The sequence below is a fragment of the Anthonomus grandis genome, chromosome 14 (assembly GCF_022605725.1).
Source record: "Anthonomus grandis grandis chromosome 14, icAntGran1.3, whole genome shotgun sequence".
Taxonomy (NCBI): Eukaryota; Metazoa; Arthropoda; class Insecta; order Coleoptera; family Curculionidae; genus Anthonomus; species Anthonomus grandis.
The window spans coordinates 11,820,877-11,844,509 of record NC_065559.1 but is presented as its reverse complement, the minus strand read 5'-3'; the positions used below and the strand labels follow the sequence as shown (position 1 = coordinate 11,844,509).

The window sequence follows — 23,633 nt, the reverse complement described above, 5'->3', positions numbered from 1 at the left end:
ATATTGACGTGGTGGTCAAGATCAATATAATTGACCATAAGATAAGCTTTTGACTTTAGAAGCATATCTAGTAGAAAAATTCTAATTAATTCCTTGGTCATATCAAGATGGGTTTATGTTGCTCCTTTGTGGTTTCCTTACTATAATGTGCATATTACTAGGCTTGAGCCTGTGCAACGCAAATTGTTAAAATGCCTATTGTTTAAGACTGATGGTGTCTACCCAATTAGGGGTTTTGACCATCAATTACTCTTAAACCGTTTTAGCTTCCTATCACTGTATAATGAAACTCTGTGTACAGATCTGTTGACGAACGAGATTTTGGTCAGTGGACACATTTTTTGGGGCCAAACTCACACGGACTTTCTTCATGTTCAATTTATCGTGTAAAATTTTTCTGACAGGTCGAACTGGACGTTGACCATTTTCGGTGCTCTCCCGGCCTTCGGAAAACAATGTATACCATTCTAAAACACGAGCACGAGATAGAGAATTCTCACCATAGGCCTCTTTCACAATAACTTATACTCGGGTGGAATTTTGATTTTTTTTTAACAAGAAATTTTATATTGATCCGTTACTCGTGTTTTGTTGTTTATCCGTTACTCATTGTTATTGGCACTAGAAAAAAAACACATTCGTCTTTCAAACATCTACAAAATATTACTACAGCGGTAAAAAAGAGTTTTTGTACTGGAATGCTAAACAGGATATATTGATCTATGCAATGCTGCATACTCCCGTATATCCTGCTGTCCATGAGTCTCCCCTCGCAGTCTCGTTATTTAATAGCCAGACTTCGTATAAAATAAATAATTTTCGTTTATAATGTGCGAAAATATATGGTAATAAAAACAAATTTTATTTGATTGTTACGTACCTAATATATGCAGTGTGGTTATGAGGAACTTTGGCTTCAAACCGGACCCTAATAACCGCTTTGGTTTCGTACGGATCAATTTCCCATAATTCGTTTGGACCCTCGTGATGACCACCGGGAAGTTCCAAATGAAAACCACCTCCACTACTGTAAATTTCCACAATCTAAAAAATAATTTTTAATTTTTAAGTTTTTTTTTCACATAATTTAAAAAATACCTGAATTGGCTCAGAATGAGGATTGTGCATGTAAATTATAGGAGTAAAAGTGGAATTAACCGGTAACTTTACCCCAACTATGGGTCTTAGCCTATAACTGTTATAAGTACCAAGTGCTTTTACCTAAAAATGTTTAAATATTAAAATAAGGAAGTAAAAGCAATTTTTGTTCTTACATTGTATTTGATAAAACCAATAGAAGTATGAAGGAACAAAGTACTTTCGATTGGACCTTCATGTCTACCCAGGTACACTACTTTAAACGTCGTATTTCCGTTTGGAGGTATTTGCTAGAAAAAGAAAGTATATTTTTTTAAGTGAACCTATAATTTACCATTCAGCATATAAGCAAACCTTTAATATCGACATAGGAAAAAAGAAACACTTAATACCTTTTTTAATGTATAAATAATAAATAATTTTCAATTAAAGAATCAAAATAAGTATGATGGTAAAATTGTTAAATTTTAATATTGACAGACGAATATGGGCGAATACGGTTTAATTACAGTGAAATGCCCAAATTCAAAATGTCAAGCCATTATTAGACCAAAGCATGTTTTTGCTCTATTATACAAGATAACAGTGCTCTCAGACAGGATTTTACTCTGAATGATTATGTTTTGGTAATGGCCGGCTCGAATCATTTTAAAAAGGGACAACTACCATATTTTCGCAAAATTAATAGTAAAATGAAATATTGTACACATAGAAATATAATTTTTACCTCTATTGTCTACTTTAAATACAGATTTAACAATTTGGAAAATATAGTTAACAAATTCAGTAACATAATCACTGCCGTGTTAATTGAAAAAGGCGTATCTGCAAAGTTGGCCATTTTAAGTTATTTACCTCTAGGGAGTCTGCGCAATGAGTTTCTGTGTTGTAGTTTTCATTAATATATACGTTAAAATTAGGATCTTTGTGCTACTTTGTGCTAGAGTATTAACAAATTGTTGGTAAGTTAGTACATATTGAAGATAAAAGAAAACTTACATATTTATTTTTAATCTGTTTGCGGTCAAAATTTTAATTATGTCATCTAGGAGCAAAAAATTGCTTACGTTAGCTTTAAATACAAAACTAAAAGATGATATCTGTCAAAATTTCAAAAGTAATAATTACCAGAGGAAACTACCCAAAGTTGAACTTGACCCAGACTACAATTACGAATCTTCCGAAACATCTGATTTATCTGATGACGAAATAGATTGTTATGACATAAATAAAGCTGGAACTTCTTATTCATACAAAAAGAAAATTGTAGTCATAGATGACATTCCATTGACTAATAAGGAATGTACAAATATACAAACAGATGGCTTGTCAAATTGCCATGACCCAAATAGACCTGGACCTTCGTCTACAAATAAACGCGTGATCTTAAGTAACATTCTTTTAAATCAGGGATGTAAACATTTTGGAATGCAATTATGCGAAGAAACTGATGATACAATTTTTATACGAGGAATTGTTACAAATATATATGACAACGCGATGAAGCAGACAAGCCAAAATAGCACCGAAAAAATTTGTGAAAGGCATTATACTTGATGTTCTAGATAATGTAATACAAATGGAAGTATTTACAAAAAAAGGTGAAGTTAGAAAACGTAAAAGGTATCCAAGAAAGATTCCAAGGCAAAGAAAAGAAAAACCAAGCATTTAATAAAAGAAGCATGCGGTGAATCCTGTGTACAAAAATGCTCAAAAAAAAAATAGAAAATGCGGAACGTATACAGTTATACGAAGAATATTGGAAACTATCTGCAGATAATCAAAGGACTTTTGTATTCAGTTGCCTTACCAATAGAGCCACGAAAAGAAAAACAGTCGGTGAACGACCCTCCAGAAGAAGCAAAACGCTAAATTATTTTTTCACAGATAAAGCGGGCAATAAACAAGAAGTGTGTAAAAAGTTTTTCCTTTGTACTCTGGGTTATAATGCAAATAATGATGAAATAATACGAAATGTTTTAAGCCCAGGTACATCTCTTATTGCAAAACCAGACGGCCGGACATTGTGGAAAAACAAAAATTGATCGAAATATTATTATTGAGCATATAAAAACATTCAAACCATCCATTTCACACTACCGAAGGGAGCATGCTCCCAACCGCCCAAGTGATATTACTATTAAGCTTATGTAAGACGATTTTATGAATAAATTTTCTAATGCCTCCTTTTCATATTACTTATACAGAGATGTGGTTGCCAGTCAAAATATATCATTTAGTAAATTGGGCCATGAAGAGTGCTGGACTTGCGAAGTTTTTAAAAAACATAATAGTGCTCATAAGAAAGAAAACCTGGATTCCTTATGCAAAAATTGCAATGATTGGGAGAAACATCATCAAAAATATAAAAATGCCCGCAGAATGTACCAAATAAATGCAAATGCAACACAAACTACATCCGAAATCGTTATCACCGCTGATCTCCAGAAAGTAAGTGATAAGTATAATTCATTCGTTTTTAATTTTTTTTTTAATTCTCGTTTTAACTTGTGGCATAAACATAAGTTTCGTTCCGGCTGGCAAATTAGGCAAAATGTCCCCATACGCCGTTTTGTGGCATGATGCTATGCAAGAGAGGTCAAGAGAAAATATCATTAGCAGTTTTTATCAATACTTCCTATCCATGAGAGATACTAAGTGTGTAATTTTGTGGCTTGACTGTTCGGCACAAAATAAAAATTATATAGAAACGTATCATCCATTTTTCTCTAAGAGACCAAACAAAAACAAAAACAAAGGTAAGGACACAAAGTCACGGTCTCATCAAATCCATATAATTTCTTAAAAAAGCTTAAAAGTATTACAACACACTCACATTACAACTTGTAATGTGATCTGTGTAGGTCTAGGCCTGATGATGCTCCGACAGGAGCGAAACACGTGTAGCTTTTAAGCTTTTTTAAGAAATTATATGGATTTGATGAGACCGTGACTTTGTGTCCTTACCTTTGTTTTTGTTTTTTTTTTAAATAAAAATTGGTGCCACTTTTCATTTTTTATATATTTGGTTAATGGGACAGAAACTTCTATAGAAAAAGTAATTCTGAGATATTTTGAACCTGGTCATACGTTTATGGCAGCGGACTCGTTCCATCATCAAATTGAGCTGCATCCAAATTAACAAAAGTTATAGAAATGAATTTTGATTGTTTCTATAAATGGGAAGATCAATCATCACAGTATAAACTAAAGAAAACTACTCCTAGACCATATTTAAGTAACATGGTAGAGGCAATATTTGAAAGAGGAAAAAGAACTATGTCATATAAAAATTCATTTGATGATGAAGTCATTGAACTTAATTTCTTAAATTCCAAGTCTCAAAAACAGGGTAAGTTGAAAATTTTAAAACATTTATAATATTCAAATAAATTAAAAAAAAATAAATTAGTCCTAAAGGAATACCAAATACCAAGAAAATTGAAATTGTAAACAAACTTCGTAACATTCTTCCAAAATCCAGAATGCCATTTTGGGAAAGTTTACCTACAACAAACGACAGAGTAGAGTCCAGTGATGATGAATGAATCCTTCGAGCTTAACCCATAAAATTTAAAATGTAAGTTGGCAATCTGAACACTAAATTTAAGTTAGTTATTTATTATCTATTGCAGGTTTTCGAATCCTTAAAGCCCCATGTTGGAGAATTTCACTCGTGTATAAATTAATAACGTGTTAAGTGTTAATCGGTTTTTCCGATCTGTATCCTATGTAAATGTTGAGTTGTATAATTTAGTTTGCTTTTGTTAAGTACCCTAATATACGAAATTTGAAATTAAATTCTAACTTTCTTTATTTGCCCCTTTTAGTTACGCCCAAAATCACTACATTCTTAAATGATATGTTAATTGAAAAGGGCGTATCTATCATAAGCGGAATCATATCACGAATTCCTTTTTCATGTTAATCCAATCTGCGGATGGCACAAATTAAAGTCAAATGTCTTAAAAGTGATTTTTCGCAAATACGCCCTTTTCAATTAACACGGCAGATCAGCTCTTAGTTAATACCTCAATATGAGACATCTAAAACAGAACACACAGCGGAATTAACTGCCATAAAGAATCCATCATCCAATGGCAAAGCAAATCGACTTCCAAGAAATCTCAAAATACCAATAACCAAAGATCTCAAAAGGGAAAATCTATTTCCATTGAACAAAGTCACAAGAGACTTGAGTATCAAATAACATTAGACCAATTACTCTGCAAAATATTTCTAGAGCAGTGCAGCTGGCCACTCAAGTATCATGCAGGACGTAACAAATCTTGCAGATCGTAGCACCAAAACATTAAGCAGGCAAAAGATTATTGGAACAAGAGAAGACAAACATGAAGTAGTTGCAAAAAAAAACATTGGCTATTTCTATCTAAATACAAACCAACATTTACTGAACAGGACTTAAAATGTTACCTAACATCGAAGTGCCAAAGAATGAGTTTGTATGTGAGCAAATAGCTAACAGACAAAAAACGTTCAATTCGTTTAAAGTAGCTATCGACATCGACCTAAAGGAAAAACTCCTTGATCCTGCTTTTTGGCCATGTGGCGTTCAAGTAGGCAACTACTTATTTCGAAAGCCAAGTTTCTCCGGGTCAAATTCGCAAAAAATTTACTACCGAAACGTCAGTGCTCCAGCTCAATCCAGACATCGTCAATTCAGTTACAAGAGATCAGCTTAAAATAATGCATCTAAATGCACAAAGCGTTCCAAAATACATGAATTCGAACAGACAGTTAACCAGAACCAATATAATATAGTCGGATTACCCAACAGATGGAGTAAATGATGTGCGCGAAATATAGGCCCGCCCATCAATGGAACCTAGGCAGATTTAGACGAGGAGAATTATGGTCCAAACCGATTTTGAGGTTGTGCCAGGTAATGATATAATAATCCCTTTTAAGTATTTTGTTATGCAAAGTTATGTTAATATATTGGAGTTTACCGAAAAGGGATGGGTAAGACTTTTAAGTAATCGTGCCAGGTCAAACATTTAGGGTATAATTGGCCAGGTTAATCAGAACCGAGCGCTACCTGAGCGCTGGAAGTTTTGTCTATAATAGTAAGGACCAATAAAAATTGTCATAACTGAGCAACAATCGAGCGCTCAGGGAGCGCTTTTTTCTGATGAACCCGGCCATTATAAAATATAATTTTATGATCATAATCTGGTTTTGAGAATTACTTAAGTAGCTTTTATCTTTTTTTTAAATATGTGTTTTAAAATGAAAGAAGGAATAACAAGTTAGGGGCTGCGCTGGTAGGCCTGTGAGATTTAAATTTATAGATTGAATATAAGTATATATTTGCGAAGATTCAAATATTCGAATAGCAGAAAATTGAACCAAAACGATCTAAAGCCGCTCGACTAATAAAATTAAATAAAACCCCAAATCATGAACCCTATCGAGGCTCTAGGCCATACCTCCGGCGCAGAACGATCACGTGACCACTCCATCTGTTCGGTAACCCAAGTATAGTGTTGTATCTATTTGTGAACACTGCCTAAAGGAGCATGAGGTAGAAAACGTATAAACTGACAATTTCAAGATGGGATCTGTGTATTGCCGCAGTGATGGTGTTGGTGGTGGAGGAAGCATGTTGCCTTTTAAGGATAACCTAAAGCAGTCAACAATTTCTACGAAGATCGAAAACATCCCAAAGATCGTTGAACATTGTGTGAGTAGTTTTACAATAAATAGAACAAAATATATAATTGTCAGTGTATAATACCGCAGCCCAAATGCAAATCTTGATATCTTCTTCGCAAAACTAGAAAGGTTGTTAACAACATTGTTTCGATTATCCACAAATGTCATCATAGCGACCTGAGTGATCAACCTGATTGGTGTGTTTTCCTCATATAGTGCCCAAACAAGGAACTGCAACACTACAGAAACTGTGATTGATAACTTTTTTATAAACTTTGATTTAAGAAGTACAAAAATTTACAATGCTGGATTATCAGATCGTGAATGTATTGAACTGACCCTTTTTGTTATTGGGGATTGTGAGAATAGCGATAAAAAGGCGAGGGTATTCAAATATTTTTCACCAGAAAATGCGGAATATTTCTCCTCCTTACTAACTAAAGAACCCTGGAATGACATTCTCCGCCATACCAGCCCAAATGACATGTTTACATCATTTTTTGATATCTTTATCGATTACTTTAAATTAGCTTTTCCAAAAAATACCAAAAAAAAGGTGTATTGATGAGAAGGTATTGCGGCTTTCTAAACAAAAAAAAAAATATTGAAAAACGAAAGGAGTATAAGGCACAAATCCTAAATATTAAAAAATTGTTTTTTTATGACTCTCAAATCAAAAATTCTGAAAATAAAAGAAAATATGTATGTAATATTTAAAAAAAAAAAGTGGCAAAGCTAATAAATCATCCTTCTTGGAAATAAACATAAGTGGCCAACAAATCATTGACGCTAATGAGCTATGTGAGTTGTTTAATGGACACTTTTGTGATCTTCCTACACCAGAAAAAATTCAAAACACTGTACAAACCCCTTTCACTAAAAACAAACAAAATTTTGTCATAGAACCAGTAGATGTGTATAAAGTTTACAATATAATTAATAAGACTTGTTCCAAGAAATCAGCAGGAATTGATGAAATACCATTCAACATTTTCAAGAAAGTCGCTCCGGCAATTTGTCTACCAATCTGTATATTAATTAATCAGTCTTTTCAAGAAGGAATATTTCCATCTATACTAAAAAAATTAGGGTAGTGCCCATATATAAAATAAAAGGAGATTTTGATTTAAGCAACGCCTTCAATATGATGGATCATGACCGTCTTCTGTATCAAAGCATTTCTGAGATTAAGTCATTTCTGAGCCACAGGCCTCAGTCAGTTGAGATTGATGGTGACAAGAACAGTATTGTTAATTATACATTCCAATCGTGTTTTATAGACGTAGATACCGGTGCTCCACAGGGCTCACTTTTATCCCCACTTTTCTTTATTGTGTTAAATGCTGACAGCTTAAATGATGACATTGGCGGACCATATACAGTACGAGCCCAGTTTGCAGATGATAAATCATGCAATGCATGAACTGTCAAATAGCCTTAGATCTTGAACTCTACAGCCTTACAGATGCAAAAGTAGTGTGAGCAAAATCAGTTAGTCCTTAATTCAAGCAAAACAAAATTCATTCATTTTCAAAACAAAAGGCAGACTTTAAAAATAATTGATAATGATATGCCCCTAAACATCGATGGAATTATTGTATATGAATCGGACGAAACTAAATTTTTGGGTCTAACTTTACACAAAAATTTAGATTGGCAAAGCGATGTTGATGAAATATGTAAAAAGATAACGTCCTCAAACTTCGCTATTTAAAACTTAAAAAAACGTTGTCGGTAGGGAATCAATAATTCAGTTTAGTATGCATATGTACATTCACATATAGCCTATGGCATAATGTTTTGGGAATGTTTTGGCATAATGTTTTACGGAGTCAATAAAAAGAACATTTGTTATTCAAAAAAGAATTGTACGAACAATGTGTGGATCCGCTTTTCAAGAGCATTGTTCTCCTTTGTTTAAAAAATTAGGAATTTTGACAATATACTTTCTTTACTTGTACCAAGTATGCTGTTTTGCCTCCAAACATAAAGATCTCTTTTGAAAAAATTGTGATGTAAATATTAACAGTAATAAGACAAGACATAGATTTGATTTTGCAGCGCCTAGACATAAAACAACCATGTATGAAATGAGTCCCTATTAAATGTGTGTCAAAAGATACAATACAATACCCAATGAAATTAAGAAGATAGAGGGGTACAGGCATTTCAAACCAGTATCAAGAAGGTTTTTTGTCCAGCACCCTTTTTATTCAGTGGGTGAATACATAACTCATTCAGATAAGCTTAATCTGTTTTTTACTCGTTTTTAACTTTGGTTTTAACTGTCTGTCTAGCAGGTTTTTTTTGTTTGTGTCTGTTGTGGTTTTGTTTTGTTTGTGGTGTGTCTTTTACTTTTTATTTTACTTAGCTCTAACTACTTTCATTTTAAACTTTTTAACTATGCTATGACCATAGATTACACTATTATAGCAAGGGGAAAACAGGGAAAGAGGTAAATTGTAATAATCAATCAATAATTATTGTAAATCTTGTAAATGATAATTTTTTAGATGTGGGTGTAGGCGAAATTTTAATATCTTAGATAAAAATAATAATATCTTTTTGTTATTTCTTAATACACCTAGTTTAACAGCCCATTTTGATGAAATTTGTGACTTGACCATTAAAAAAGAATCCAGTAGTAATCACATTGACTGAGACATGCTTAACAGATAATATTTTGGAAACGGAAGTTAACATTGCTGATTATAATGTGTATAGAATGGATAGTGACAGTAGAAAGGCCAGCGGATCATTAATCTATGTTAGAAATAATCTAAAAATTAAATAAAAAATATAGGTGTGTACACAGAAAAAACATTGGTTACTTGCAATTAAAATAGTTTCTAATAATAGGAAATATTTTATAGTTTCTCTTTATAGGTCTCTCAGTTTTTTAAGAGTTGAGATCGAAACTTTTTCTTGGGTGGTGTGATTTAAAGCATTCTTGATAAACAATCTTCTGTTATCATAACTGGTGACTTTAATATCGATTTTGGAACTCAGGAATCAGAAAATTTTAAAAATATTTTAATTGATGTGAGTTTATTTAGTATTGTACATGACACAACCCGATCAGGTAGAGATAAGGATTTAATTATTTATCTAGTATTAAAAAACCATCAAAATATGTTTCAAGCAAGAGTATTAGAAAGTCCAAGAATCATTGATCACTACATCATTAAAATTTTACAATGTATATTCAAGAGAGCCAAAAATCTTGCAAAGTAGAGGAAGACATATTGATTTTGATGCAGTTGAAACCTACTGGAACAGCGCAATTTTAATTTTGATCATGCTAATACGAATGAATTAATGAATAGTAATAAATGCATTAGATGTTATAGCTTCGTTAAGAACAGGGAAAATTTATCAGATATAAAGTTTGGTAGTATGATGTTGTGGAAGCTGCTACTAGAAATAAGGATGTAAGTTATAAGTTATATAAAAAAAATTAAACTTAAAAAAAATAAACAGGACCAAATAATTTTCATGACCACCACTTTTGAAAAAACCTCATTTGAAATGCAGTTCTTTTTTCAAAATAATTTGAAATGAATATCTTTTTAATTGGTTGATAAATAAGCCCATTAGAAGACAAAGTAAGTGACATGAATAAACGAATTTAATTAATAAAAATAGCATACAAAATATTGTAATGACACGACTGTCTCTTTTTTCGACATATTACTATTACTATTTGAGAATAAGACAACAATTTTTCAAAATTTGTTTACAATATCTAATACTTTTATTAATTAATTTTAAAATAAAAAAATAGATTCTATTAATATGTACGTAGCATAAGGTACACACAAACGGTAATTAAACTCGAACAAAATGTCGTCAATACAATTTATTGAACAATTTTAAACTAAATGCAACCCTTTCCTATATTCCTAGAGTTCTGCTTTGAAAAGCTTTGGTAATTTTTCGTCGTAATTCCTGCAAGTCAAGCACTGCAGTAGATTATATAGGGCGTTGTACGTACGCCTACACAAAGAAATCAAAAATTGTCAAGTCCGGTAATCTTGAGAGCCAAGGAATTGGACCATGAATAGAAATAAGTCTTTCGCCAAACCGATGGCGTATTAAAATGAAAACTTTTAACGCATTCTTGGCACCCTATTATAAAATTTGAAAAAATGATTTTTTTCTATGATTATAAAACAAAAAGTAGCAAATGCGGTATCATTTTTCTCAGAATATCAATTTATGTTGAAATACGTAATAATATGGCAAGTGTGTTATTTAAAATAAGAAAGGCAGTATTACTTCCAATTTAAACGGAATTGACGGAAAACATCTGAATATGTCAAAAGATGCTCTAATACCCGGTATAAAGGAAGGCTAACACCACCGCTTCACTCAACCGAAACTTATAAAAAATCATTTTCTTATCAAATTTCAAAAATTATAAATTGCTGCCAAACTAATACCAAAAACATTTTTAGCTTATATTTTTTTAAAAAATACATTTTTAAAAAATTACTGCAGGAACAATAAAACATAATTTAGTGAGTGTTTCGTTTTATTTTTACTTTCTTTTCTCTATTCCGATGATGATAACAATTAGTGCAATAGACTATAATATTATGATATACATAGATATAACAGACTGTATCTTTTGCTTTGTGATGTGTTTTGTTTGTGGGGTTGAATTTGTTTCTTTTTCCTTGTGTAGGCATATATGCTGTCAGATTTTCTTTTTTTTGCTGGTTGATGTACTCTTTATAATTTATAGCGTTTATATTATTCCTATTTTAAAACTTAGTATAGTATAGATAATTAGATTAGATGGAAGAATAGGCATTTAGATATCTGAATCTTTGTGCGCTGAATCTCGCCTTTAAACTATTAACTTTGTAATTGTATTTTTTTTCCTAAATAAAGTTCCCCCTTTCCTTTATTATTAGTATTATTATATCCATTCTACCAATATACCATATTTCATTTGTTTATCTCGAAAAGTAAAAATTTTCTTAAATGTTTTTCCTCTATCACCCGGTATAACCTCTACTTAAATTTCTGAAGACACTTTATCATTGAAATCAAATTATATTTATCCAAAGAGTCGTTTCGCCATTTTATTTAGCATAAACAACAAAGAACACTCATTCTTATTTTTGAGAACAAATTATTTATTTTTTTGCAAATTTTTATTAATTTAACTGCACAAGTAGTCCACTAGATGTCGCAAATTTTATTTTTGTTGATTTACCACCATGCATACCATTTGTCCAAAAGCGGCTTAATACTATCATTTTATTTGGGATCAACACAAATATGGCGCAAATATGAGTCCTACTTATTTATCGAGTAAAGACAAAACATGAGCTTATCTTATTTTTAAATTTACATAAAATAACATAATTTAGAAAACAGTTTTTTGCACTTTCTGAATATTTTTATTTAAATTGTGTCACTTTTGAAATAAGGTCAATTGTAATTACCACGTCTTTTTTATTCTGTATGAACATCTGAACTAACCTAATTATAATCAGCAAACAATAGTTACAAATAAAAGTTTTATCCCAAAACGAGTTAAAACCCTTATGAAATTAAGCTCTAGTCACACTATTGGATTTTGTTTATAAAAGGTTAATATTTATTCCATGCTCATATGATATAATTTATTTATATTATAAACCATTTACATCTAACTTGTCATGAAAACACAATATTGGTAGTTATTATACAAGTATTATATTATAATATTATAAGATAATAAAAATGTAATGCATTATCAAATAAAAATAATAAGATGATTAGGAACCTTATTTCATAATAATTTATAAGGCAAAATACATTTGATATATTATCAATAAAATGCGGTCCAATAATCCAAATTCAAAATATTGTTCCAAAAATAGGTTTTATTTTCTTCAGATATTAAACATTAATAAGGTTTTAACGTAGATATTATTTAAAGTCTGTATATATTTAAAATATGACTACAGAAGGAATTTTTTTTTGTAAAAATTGCCTGATATACTGCCTAGCAAGTTGATCTTCTTTTCAAGTTATGTTAAGAAACTAGAAGTCCCAGCTTTTTATAAGTGAATAGACTAATCTTTAAGAATTATGGATATTCTAGTTAAATTAATTTATTATTTAATTAGACTACCTGTAAATTCTTGTCAATTGCAGATAGACTCTTGTTTTGCATGATATAAAAGGAACTCTTAGTCATGCTCTCCATATCATTTATAGAGTATTTTATATTATTTTTACGTATAAATTTCCTTTAAATCTTAAATAATAACACAGCAGAACTATGGAAAGCTTATTAATTATTAAAGGAATATCAACAAGCAAGTAGGAAATCCAATAGAGAATATTGTGCTTGCATGCATAAAAATAAGCAGATTTAGATCCTCATAAAAAAAGGGTGATACGAGTTCAGATAGGTTACAGACCAATTTCTTTTTACCCATTTTTAGCAAAATCTTTAAGAGAGTGACAAACTTTACAGAAAAAAACAATATTCCTGTACCTATTAACCAATATTGTTTTCCTTGTGGTTTGAGAAAAAATTACTGCTCTATTCAGGTAGCCTAATTAAAAGTATAATCAAGAGTTCTCAGCAAAGCCTTTTACTATGTAAATGTTTATTGCTTATGTTATTTATCCTCGGATCAATCCTTTCTGATTGCATATAGATCAGATTCAGATACAAATAAAAACAAAACAAAAAAAGGATGATTAAAAAAAGCATTCTGCACTCAGACAATATGTCACTGATTGGATTCTGATCCCAATGATGAAACGAAAAAATGTTGAACCTGGAATGTGTGGCCAAATCATGATTTCAGATGAATCTGATGATGATAAAAATATCTAACTCAAAATGCCCAGAGGTCCACATCTATTAATGAAAGACAATTCTATTTTCTATACTGTTTTTCCCTATAATTATTCTATTTCAATTTAAATAAAAAAAATTGTTATATTCACATGATCTTACAGGCTCATGATAGTTTTAGGACAATAAATGTAATTAACCATTAGCTTCTATTCAAATTTCATTACCAACTTGTGCTAAAACTGTCTATACCTAGAGTTTTAAGAAATGGTTAACACATCAAAGTTGTGAATACCCAAGTGCTAATGATTTTACAGTGTGAATTATGGTAGAAGTGTGGCACTGCAATGCTGACTTGCATCTTGTTAACCTTTAATATTGTATATATATATATTAATAATAAATATATATATTAACCTTTATAACTGTATATTGTGTAAAATGCATATGTTTCGCATTTCTATTTTTACATTTATGTTCTAGACTTAGTATCTGCTTTAACATTTATTGACATGTAAAAAATGTTTATCAATTTTATTAAGATAAATAAATCAGTTTAACACAAAATCAAAAACAGTAAAAAAGAGTAATTTCAAGCCCAAATAAATAAAAATTCTACATCAAAATGAAATCTCTGGAACTGCCTAAATAAAACCTGTAATAAGACCAAACCTAAAACACAAATCAATGAAATGAAAAGCAGTAGTGGTAATATTATCACTGAGAATAATGACAACTCGAATGAGTTTAATAATTTTTATAGTAGCCTGGAAGAAAACCTTGCAAAACAAATTAAATAAATTACAGGCTATGAAAATGATATTCTGCGCTTGGAAAATTCAATGATTTTAGAATTGAAAAAAATTGTAGATCAACTTATATAAAAAAAGAGACAAATTTAGAGACAGGGCACAGAGAGGTATATTGGCAAGAAATATGCAAAGCATTTTTACAAGTCAAAAGTAAAAGCCTTAGCAAAAGAAAGCTTAACAATATAATTAAAATTGGACACTACACTAATTACACACTATTTATTTTTTTCTATTAAAGATATATTATATTAAAAATTCTTATTACTATTTACAAATTCTTCTAAATTATAAAAGGCTTTATTTTTTAAAAAAGATTTTCATTCTTTTTTTGAAGGTTTACCAAATCATTTATATAAATGACAAAGAAGCTTGGGCCTAAGACAGTTCCTTGGGGTACACCCAGATGTACCAACGCCTCCTAAGAATTTTGTTGGTTGTAGGATTGTAGGATACATATTGCTGCCTTTTAGGAAAATAAGAATCCACCAGTAAAACACAATCCGAGTGGAATCCATAAAAAACAAGTTTTTTGAGCAAAATACTATTAGAGACATACTAAAATGCTTTGGCCAGGTCTAGACATGATGCAAAGATGTCCCAGTCCTCTACTTTCAGTGTGAGTAAAATTAAATTTTTATCACCTTTTTTTGTTTATGCCGCTTTGTAGATCTTTAAAAACCGTTTGATACAGTTTGCCATAAAACACTTTTTAATAAACTTTTTGGGGTTTGTAGGGGTAAAATATTTGATTTATTAAATAGTTATTTATTGAACAAAAAGCAACATGTTAACATTAAGGGAAATTTGAGTGACTGAAAGAACAAGTCAAATTTGCTGTAGCACAGATTAGTGTTTTAGGTCTTCTGCCTCTTACCATTCATATTTATGTAAATGATATATTTACAATTGAATTGAAAGTAAGACTTCTTGATTATATTTTGTAAAGCAAAATCTTGGAAACTATTGAAAATTCAAATTGAAAGTGATTTTTTAGAGTTGAGGAAGTGGTTTATGTATTAATCTTATTTTTGAGAGTTAAATGCAGTTTGACCAGCACATATCTCATTATTTCCAAAAGCTTACCTTAGACTTAAACTATTATATAGCAATCTACACATTCTATTGCAGGAATTAAAACAATTTTATGTAACACTTTCATTCTGTCTGTGGTTGACTATGGGGATGTCGTTTATGAAAACTGCTTGACACAAATTCAAAAAAAAACATATACAAGGAATGCAAAATTCCTACCTGCGGTATATCTATGGAATTCATAAATATGAAAGAATTTCTTATAAACTCTCTGCAAAAAACTGGGTTAAAATGGAAACTAGGTGTACAGTGCACTGTCCATCTTTTTATAATAGGTTACTATCTTATAAGACACCTATATATCTTTACAATAAAATTATTTATAGATTGCATGTGCATAATATAAATATTAGATTTAAAGGTCTGATAACCTCCTCTACACCGAACACCTATTGTGAGTTTTTGCTATAATATTTCAAAGCATTACAATTCTATTCCTGATTTTGGAGCAACAAATCTTTAAACATAAAATCTTTAATTATTTCCAGCAGGAGAGTTGAATACAAAAAATATGCCTATAATACAACTTTCAAAATTTTAAAATTTTTGTTTCTTCAAACTTTTTAAATCTGTCCCCTTTCTATCTGCTATTTTAAAATTAGTCTGTTATTTGTTCCATTTCATTAAATTGTACAACTACTTATATGCTATATTGATAATATTGATAATATATATTTATTTATGTTTTGTAAGATTTTTCTCTTGAATTAAAAAATTATGGATATCTAAGGTTAAGTAGAGCAGGGTAGAAGGTAGATGCCATTAGTTAACATAACCTATAAGTTAACACTTAATGACTGTAGAAAAAACAAAACATATGCCATTTGCAGGCTACAAGAATTTTCTTCCAAAACTTGGAAATTTAAAACTAGCAAATCATGTCATTCCAGAAGTGTCATCTATTAAACACCTTGGAATTAAAATTGACAATTTAGCAAGATGGAACATACATATTAATTATTTAGCTCAGAAAATCAGGGGACTATTTCCCAGGTTCATTTACCTTAAAAACTTTATAAATTTTAAAGAACTAATGTCTTTAATACAAAGTCATTTATAATGGCATACTAGGTTGGAGTGTCTGAAAATCATTTTAAAAAATTAGAGACTATGCAAAAATGGGTCTTAAAAATGATTTAATAAAAAACTGAGAAGAAATGTTTTTTTTAAAAATAGTCGTTCTGAAACAGTTTTTGCATCAACTGACTTTTTAAGGTCCAAAAGTGAGTTCTCTATGCCAGAAACAAGTTTATGCAGCAGAGGAATGAATACTCAAAAAAGCAGAAAATTCTTAAGGACTTGCCAGTCATGCCATTATAAGGTTTTATTGGGAAGAATTGCCAACTGCTGATGGTTTTACTGTTTACTTTAATTTCAAGTTAAAGCAATATTTTTTATTTTAGTAGTTTAAGTTTAGTTTTATTTTTAGAGTAAAATAAACAGATTTGGTTAGTGGTAAAACTGTCTCGTAATTTAAAAATATTAAGAATGGAAAAAATTATTTAAAGAAAATTTGTCAAAATATCTGCACAAGACAAAATACCTCAGCATACAGCAAATAAAACTAATGGCTGAAGAAGTTTGAAATACTTTTCACCATGATTGTATATTATGCTTCCTGAGCACTTAATGCAAATAGAAAACCAGAAAATTTGTAAAAAAAGTTCAGAAACATTTTTAATAACTTAATTAGTTCAAAATCCTAAATGATTATTGCTTGTGTTTGTCTTACATGACTATGTTTTTAGACAGTGCTGTCTAATATGGACTTAACTATATCCTTGATGTAATTTTTATTACTGATTGTTTCACTTGATACCAAATTTTGACAAAACTCCTGAATTTTTCACCTTATTCAGGCACAAGCACTTCAATGATTTTTTTTAAATGTGTTTATTACTGAATTTTGATTGTGTTTATATTTTCTAACTATTAATATTGTAATTAATAAACATTGCTATTATTATTAGTTATTTAAGCCAAACGATGTTAGCTAACAAAAAAATAATTAACAGAATTTTTTAATAGTTACAAGCTTAAACATTTATGTGTGTGAAGCTAGCGTCCGATCGATATCCAGCAACCAAAATCGAGAACGCAGCATATGCCGGTTGCCAGCGACCAATTTATAGTCCGCGCTCCCTGTTATTTAATCAATATAATGCCCGTATCTCCTGAAATTCCCAAGGGATTTTAATAATTTTTTGTCCAGATATTAACAATTCATACCTAAATCGACTGACGATGGTCTCAAGCCTCTACAAACTAAGGTTTTGTTGTGAAAATTAATTAAAAAGTCAAATGGTAAAAGAATGAAAAAGGCTCTCAAAATTCCCAAAGGATTTGGATAAAACTTTTTTTTATAAAAGATAATAAATATCTAAATTGATTTTAGATGGTTGCAAACCTCTACAAACGCAAGTTTTTTGTTAAAACATTATTGAAATGTTAGATATAGAAAAATATAAACGACTATAACTTTCAAAACTGTATATTCCACCTAATTAGTAAAGCGCGATTTTTCCAAAAACCAAAATATATACACATATGGAGGGCTCTTATAAATATGCGGCGATTATGCATTTTGGGTAATCTCAAAAACCTGGCTTTGCCCAAAATCGCTTGCGCAAAAATTTTAAGATAATAAGATGCATGATTGCCTATATTTATAGGAATTGCACCACCCAAATGTTTATACACATATGTTTTATACACATATGTGTATAAAACTAGTTTGGCTTTTAGAAGTTAAGATGGGTACATATCGGCGCCTACGGAGGGGTTTAGTGGGTAGTGGCTTCACCGACCCCCACACTGTCCTGGAGTGCCTTGTGCGTCCCAGTTCGTGCGTAAATGCATTCCCCGTCGTGTAATAAAACAAAATTAAAAAAAAAAAAAATTACACCAAAGTGCGTTAAGAATTTTATTGCTGGGCAGTTCAGTGGGTAAAAACTTAACTGCTTCTAACAACATATACAAATTCCTGGATGAATTTTCAAAAGGATCTTAACTGAAACCACACATTGTTACAAACGAGGCCTATGTAAGTTTTCCTTAAATACAATTAATGAAACCTCCTCGGGTATACTTTCTAGGCATCCTGGTAACAATCCAGCCAGTGGTTTTAACGTAATTTTCGATTGGACCTTTCTGGAGAATATTGACTATTGTCTCCTGAAAGAGAGCGATTACCTACAGGGAAGACCCGGACTCCTTTTGTAGGACCTGACTGTAGTATCGACGACTTAGAGCTACCCCCGATGGTTTAATTCCATACTACTATTTGGCTGGACTTGGATCTTGTATTTTTACTCAGAAATCACTACCTTTGTATTTGTTATATAAAAAAATAAACAATTGGAAAATTATTATGGTCTTTGGATTGGTTAAAATAACTCAGTTTAATTAGTTTAAATAGAGAATTTTGCAACATTTCTTAAATCTCATCACTTAAAATATTTATTATAGATATTAAAAAAAGTTTTATTTAAATCCTGTGGGAGTTTTAGAAGTTATAGCCTTTAAGTTTTTTTTAATACATCTAACAATTCAATAATTTTTTACCAAAAAACTTTTGTTTGTAGAGGTTTGCAACCATGTAATATCGATTTAAATATTTATTACTAATTGCGTAAAAAAGTTTCATTCGAATCCTTTGGGAGTTTTGGAAGTTATAGCCATTAAGTTTTTTTAATACATCTAACAATTCAATAATTTTTTACCAAAAAACTTTCGTTTGTAGAGGTTTGCAACCATGTAAAATCGATTTAAATATTTATTACTAATTGCATAAAAAAGTTTCATTCGAATCCTTTGGGAGTTTTGGAAGTTATAGCCATTAAGTTTTTTTAATACATCTAACATTTCAATAATTTTTTACCAAAAAACTTTCATTTGTAGAGATTTGCAACCATCTAAAATCGATTTAGATATTTATTAATAATAACATAAAAAAGTTTTATTCGAATCCTTTGGGAGTTTTGGAAGTTATAGCTTTTAAATTTTTTTTGTACATCTAAAAATTCAATAATTTTTTACCAAAAAACTTTTGTTTGTAGAGGTTTGCAACCATCTAAAATCAATTTAGATATTTATTATCTTTTATAAAAAAGAGTTTTATCCAAATCCTTTGGGAATTTTGAGAGCCTTTTTCATTTTTTTACCATTTGACTTTTTAATTAATTTTCACAACAAAACCTTAGTTTGTAGAGGCTTGAGACCATTGTCAGTCAATTTAGGTATTTATTGTTAATATCTGGACAAAAAATTATTAAAATCCCTTGGGAATTTCAGGAGATACAGGCATTAAATTGATTAAATAACAGGGAGTGCAGACTATAAATTGGTCGCTGGCAACCGGCATATGCTGTGTTCTCGATTTTGGTTGCTGGATATCGATCAGACGCTAGCATCACACACATTAAACATTTTAGATATATTTAGGATTTTGTAAATAGGCCTCTAGTATAAACATATATTAACAATTAATGGAATAAGAAATGCCACTTACCTTGTCTTCAAAAAATGAGCTGTGAAAATGAACAGTATTTCCTGATATTGATGTGAGATCTATAGACTTATTAGAATCAGTATTAAAGAGTCTAACTGTTTTAGAGTGAGGAACCCCCAGTGATCTAAAACAAATATTTAGATAAAATAAAAATTCTTGTCTATCAAGTATTTTTTATAATAAATAGAATTGACTTTACCTCTCACTAAAGTCAAGAAATTCAGGTTCCAGTCTTAAGTTTAACATACCAAGCGAATCTATATTATGAAAGTATCCCTGGGATCCCATTTCCTAAAGGTCCCATAAAAATTTTAGAAAAAAGCACATTAGAACAAAGAAATTAATATAAAGTTAATGAAAGTGTTACCTCATGTATATGAGAAAGTTCATCATCAAAATATTGTGAGTTTTTAGTGATATATCCTAAAAAGGGTACATTAGTTGCAATTAAACAATATATAAACATTCAGATAAACATATCTTATGGTGAGAAAGTACTTACCGTGACCACTGTCATGGTACGTAGGATGAGTGATTCTGATCAAATTAAAAAGCACAAACAAAACCGAATAAAATAACGGTCGTCTTCCACACATTTCTCCTTTTTTTCACTTTTATTCCCAAAAATGAAAAATATTTTCATTCTTTATCCACTATTCCATTCATTCAGGGACAACTACTGACAGTTGACAACTGATCAGCTGAGAGCGTCCTTTCTTAAGGGTAGACGCCCAAGATTGATAAGCACTTAAGGCTTGCCTCACACTAAGTCTTAAGGGCGACGAAAATGCGCCGAGTGGTGCCGAAAAGACGCCAGTTTTTATCGGTCGTAATGCAGGCATCGCCTATCATCCATCAATTTCATACTGTTACTATGGCCATAAACAATAAATAAAGTAGTCAAGCTTATTATTTTTTTTATTTACATTAGTATTTCACTGTAACATAATAATAATAATAATAATAATAATAATAATAATAATAATAAATCGTCTTTTATTAATCATGCATATACATTACACAGATTTAAATGTTTTATAGGTATATACATATAAGATTAAGGTTAAAGAATACAAATGGCGAAGTTTAGCCTTAGGCTACTCTTACACTTAACCATCCCTATTCTAAATCAAAAAAGAAGTGAAAAGTAAACATAATTCATAATGACACTAAGTATTTTGTAAATTTAACAAATAAGTTTTAAACTGAGACCTAAAGCCGTTTAAACTAATATCTCTTAAATAGGGATCTAAGGAGTTATATAAAGATACTGCATTATAGGCAAAACCTCTTTGAAAGAGTGCTGAATGATGTTGTGGCATAGTAAAGTGATTTCCATAACGAAGTTCACGGTTATGAATAAATGTTCGAAATACTAACTTTTCCCTCAAATATACAGGAATATTTGATATTAACAACCTCATTAGAAAAGTAGCAAAATGATGCTTTACCACACCCGACACATTTAACCAATTTAATTGTTTAAATTCTGCTGAGACATGATCATATCTCCTCAGACCAAATATGAAGCGACAACAGTTATTTTGCACAACTTGCGATCTATTTTTTGTCACTAAATCTAAACAGGGGTAGTACACTATATTACAATAATAAAAAATTGGCAAAACCAGAGATTCACAGAGTTTTTTCCTAATATTAAAGTCTAAGATATATCTGTTGGCATAGAGAACTTTCATTTTTACATAACTTTTTTGAAGTAACTTATTCACATGATCTCTGAACCTTAAATCAGTATCAATGATAAGCCCTAAGTTCTTCGCATTTTTAGAAAATCCCAAAGTTGTGTCGCCCAGTTTCAGGTGCAACCTACCTTCTAGCAGTTTTCTTCGCTTTTCTGAACAAAACAGAAGTACCTCTGTTTTTTCAGGATTTATCTTTAAGTTATGTTCTCTTGAGTAATCATTGATGGATTTTAGATCGTCATTGAGAGATGCTTCAGCTTCTGCTGGTTTATTGGGGTCAAAATAATGCAAAACCTGTTTATCATCTGCATATGACTGTGAATCTGAATTTTTGATTACCTGGAAAATGTCAAAAATGTATATTAGAAACAAAAGTGGTCCAATTATAGATCCTTGTGGTACACCAGATATCACAGTCTCAGCAGAAGAAAACTTGTTACCAATTTGTACGCGCTGTTGTCTATCTGTCAGGTAGCACCTGAAAAAGGAGACAGAGCATTCGTCAAAGCCCAGATATTTTAGTTTAGCACACAGTAAATCATGGTCTATCAGATCAAAAGCTTTAGAGTAGTCCAGGGAGACTAGGACAACCGCAATATTTTTGTCTAATGCCCTTATTATGTTGTCAGTTAAGTTCAGAAGAGCAGTAGTAGTACTATGTCCAGACCTAAAGCCTGACTGATGAACTGGGAGCAAATTATTAAGATTTAGGTAATTTAATACTTGTGTGTGAACAGTTCTTTCAAGAATTTTAGATAAGACAGGCAACAGGCTTATGGGACGAAGTTCATTCACAGCAGTTACTTTTCTGGTCTTAGGAACAGGAAGAATTATGGACTTTTTCCAGTCCTCTGGAAAATACCCAGCTTCTAGGCAAGAATTAACAATATGTGTCAAATGAGGTAGGATAGCAGGAAGGCTAAGCTTTATTATAAAAAGTGTCAAATTGTCATGACCAGAAGCATTGGACTTAATGGAATAAATATTTTTTTTCACTGAACTGGAATCTATCATATTAAATTGAAAGTGCAAGTTGTTCTTAAGTTTATTTGTGTTATAAAAATGTATTTTTTGGTCACATTTATTTGATTTTTTAAATACACTCAAAAAGTAGTCATTTGCACTATCAGGATTAACAGAGTCAAGTGGAAATTCACTATTAGAAGTTTTTGAGCTTACATTTACATACACATTTACATATTTTTAAGATTTTTCCAGAGTAACTTACTATTTTTTTGTTGTTCCAAAAAACTTAAATAGCCCTTTTTTTCCCTTCGAATAGAAGCAAGTGCAAAGTTTCGAGCCCGCTTATAAGCTTTAAAATCAGCTAATGACTTTGATTTTTTATATTTTAAGTTAGCCTTATCACGTTCCTTTAATATGGCCTCTAGAGCTGGTGTAAGCCAAGGTGCTGGGGGTTTATTAACGCGGACGGTCTTTATTGGTACATGTTTATCAAATAATTTTATTAGGTTCTGTGTCAGAAATTGTACTTTGTCATCTATATTTGGAAAATAATATATGTTATCCCAGGGTATTTATAAAAGCTCTGTATTAAAAAGGTTTTCATTAAAATGTTTGTAACTGCGGAATGATATTATTTTCTGGACTCTTTTAAGATTTGGTAAGCGTATATTACAAAATGCCAACTTATGGTCACTTATCCCGATAGCAGAGATGGTGCCAACATCCATAATAGCATCTGCATCACTAAAAAATATAGGATCTAGTAATGTTGATACTCTATCAGTGACCCTTGTAGCCTCATCAATGGTCTGAGTGAAACCAAAAACATCAAATATGTCGGATATTGGATTATTGCTGTTAAAAAAATTAATATTTAAATCCCCTAGAACCGTTACATAGTCGGAGGTTGATATTATTTCTGGTAGAATATTGTCAAGTGCATTTGCACAAGCCCCAATATTATTCAT

The 23,633-nt window shown here is 30.8% G+C and overlaps 1 protein-coding gene and 1 long non-coding RNA gene across 2 annotated transcripts in view; one reads left to right on the top strand and one right to left on the bottom strand.

Annotated features, from left to right (window-relative positions):
* Window positions 1-20,686, bottom strand: part of LOC126744583 (transmembrane protein 131) — a 141,180-nt gene extending 120,494 nt beyond the window's left edge. Inside the window, exons 1-7 of the mRNA XM_050452056.1 lie at window positions 20,499-20,686; window positions 20,364-20,419; window positions 20,196-20,287; window positions 19,997-20,120; window positions 1,275-1,388; window positions 1,099-1,221; window positions 881-1,044 (exon numbers count right to left, since the gene is read on the bottom strand). Coding sequence (XP_050308013.1) covers window positions 881-1,044; window positions 1,099-1,221; window positions 1,275-1,388; window positions 19,997-20,120; window positions 20,196-20,287; window positions 20,364-20,419; window positions 20,499-20,592 — 767 coding nt within the window. The 5' untranslated portion in view covers window positions 20,593-20,686. The remainder of the gene's footprint in view (window positions 1-880; window positions 1,045-1,098; window positions 1,222-1,274; window positions 1,389-19,996; window positions 20,121-20,195; window positions 20,288-20,363; window positions 20,420-20,498) is intronic.
* LOC126744603 (uncharacterized) lies at window positions 6,558-16,916 on the top strand. The gene is made up of 3 exons (XR_007663250.1): window positions 6,558-6,802; window positions 14,729-15,010; window positions 16,702-16,916. It is a non-coding gene; the product is annotated as an uncharacterized LOC126744603 (long non-coding RNA).
* Window positions 20,687-23,633: the final 2,947 nt, after the last annotated feature.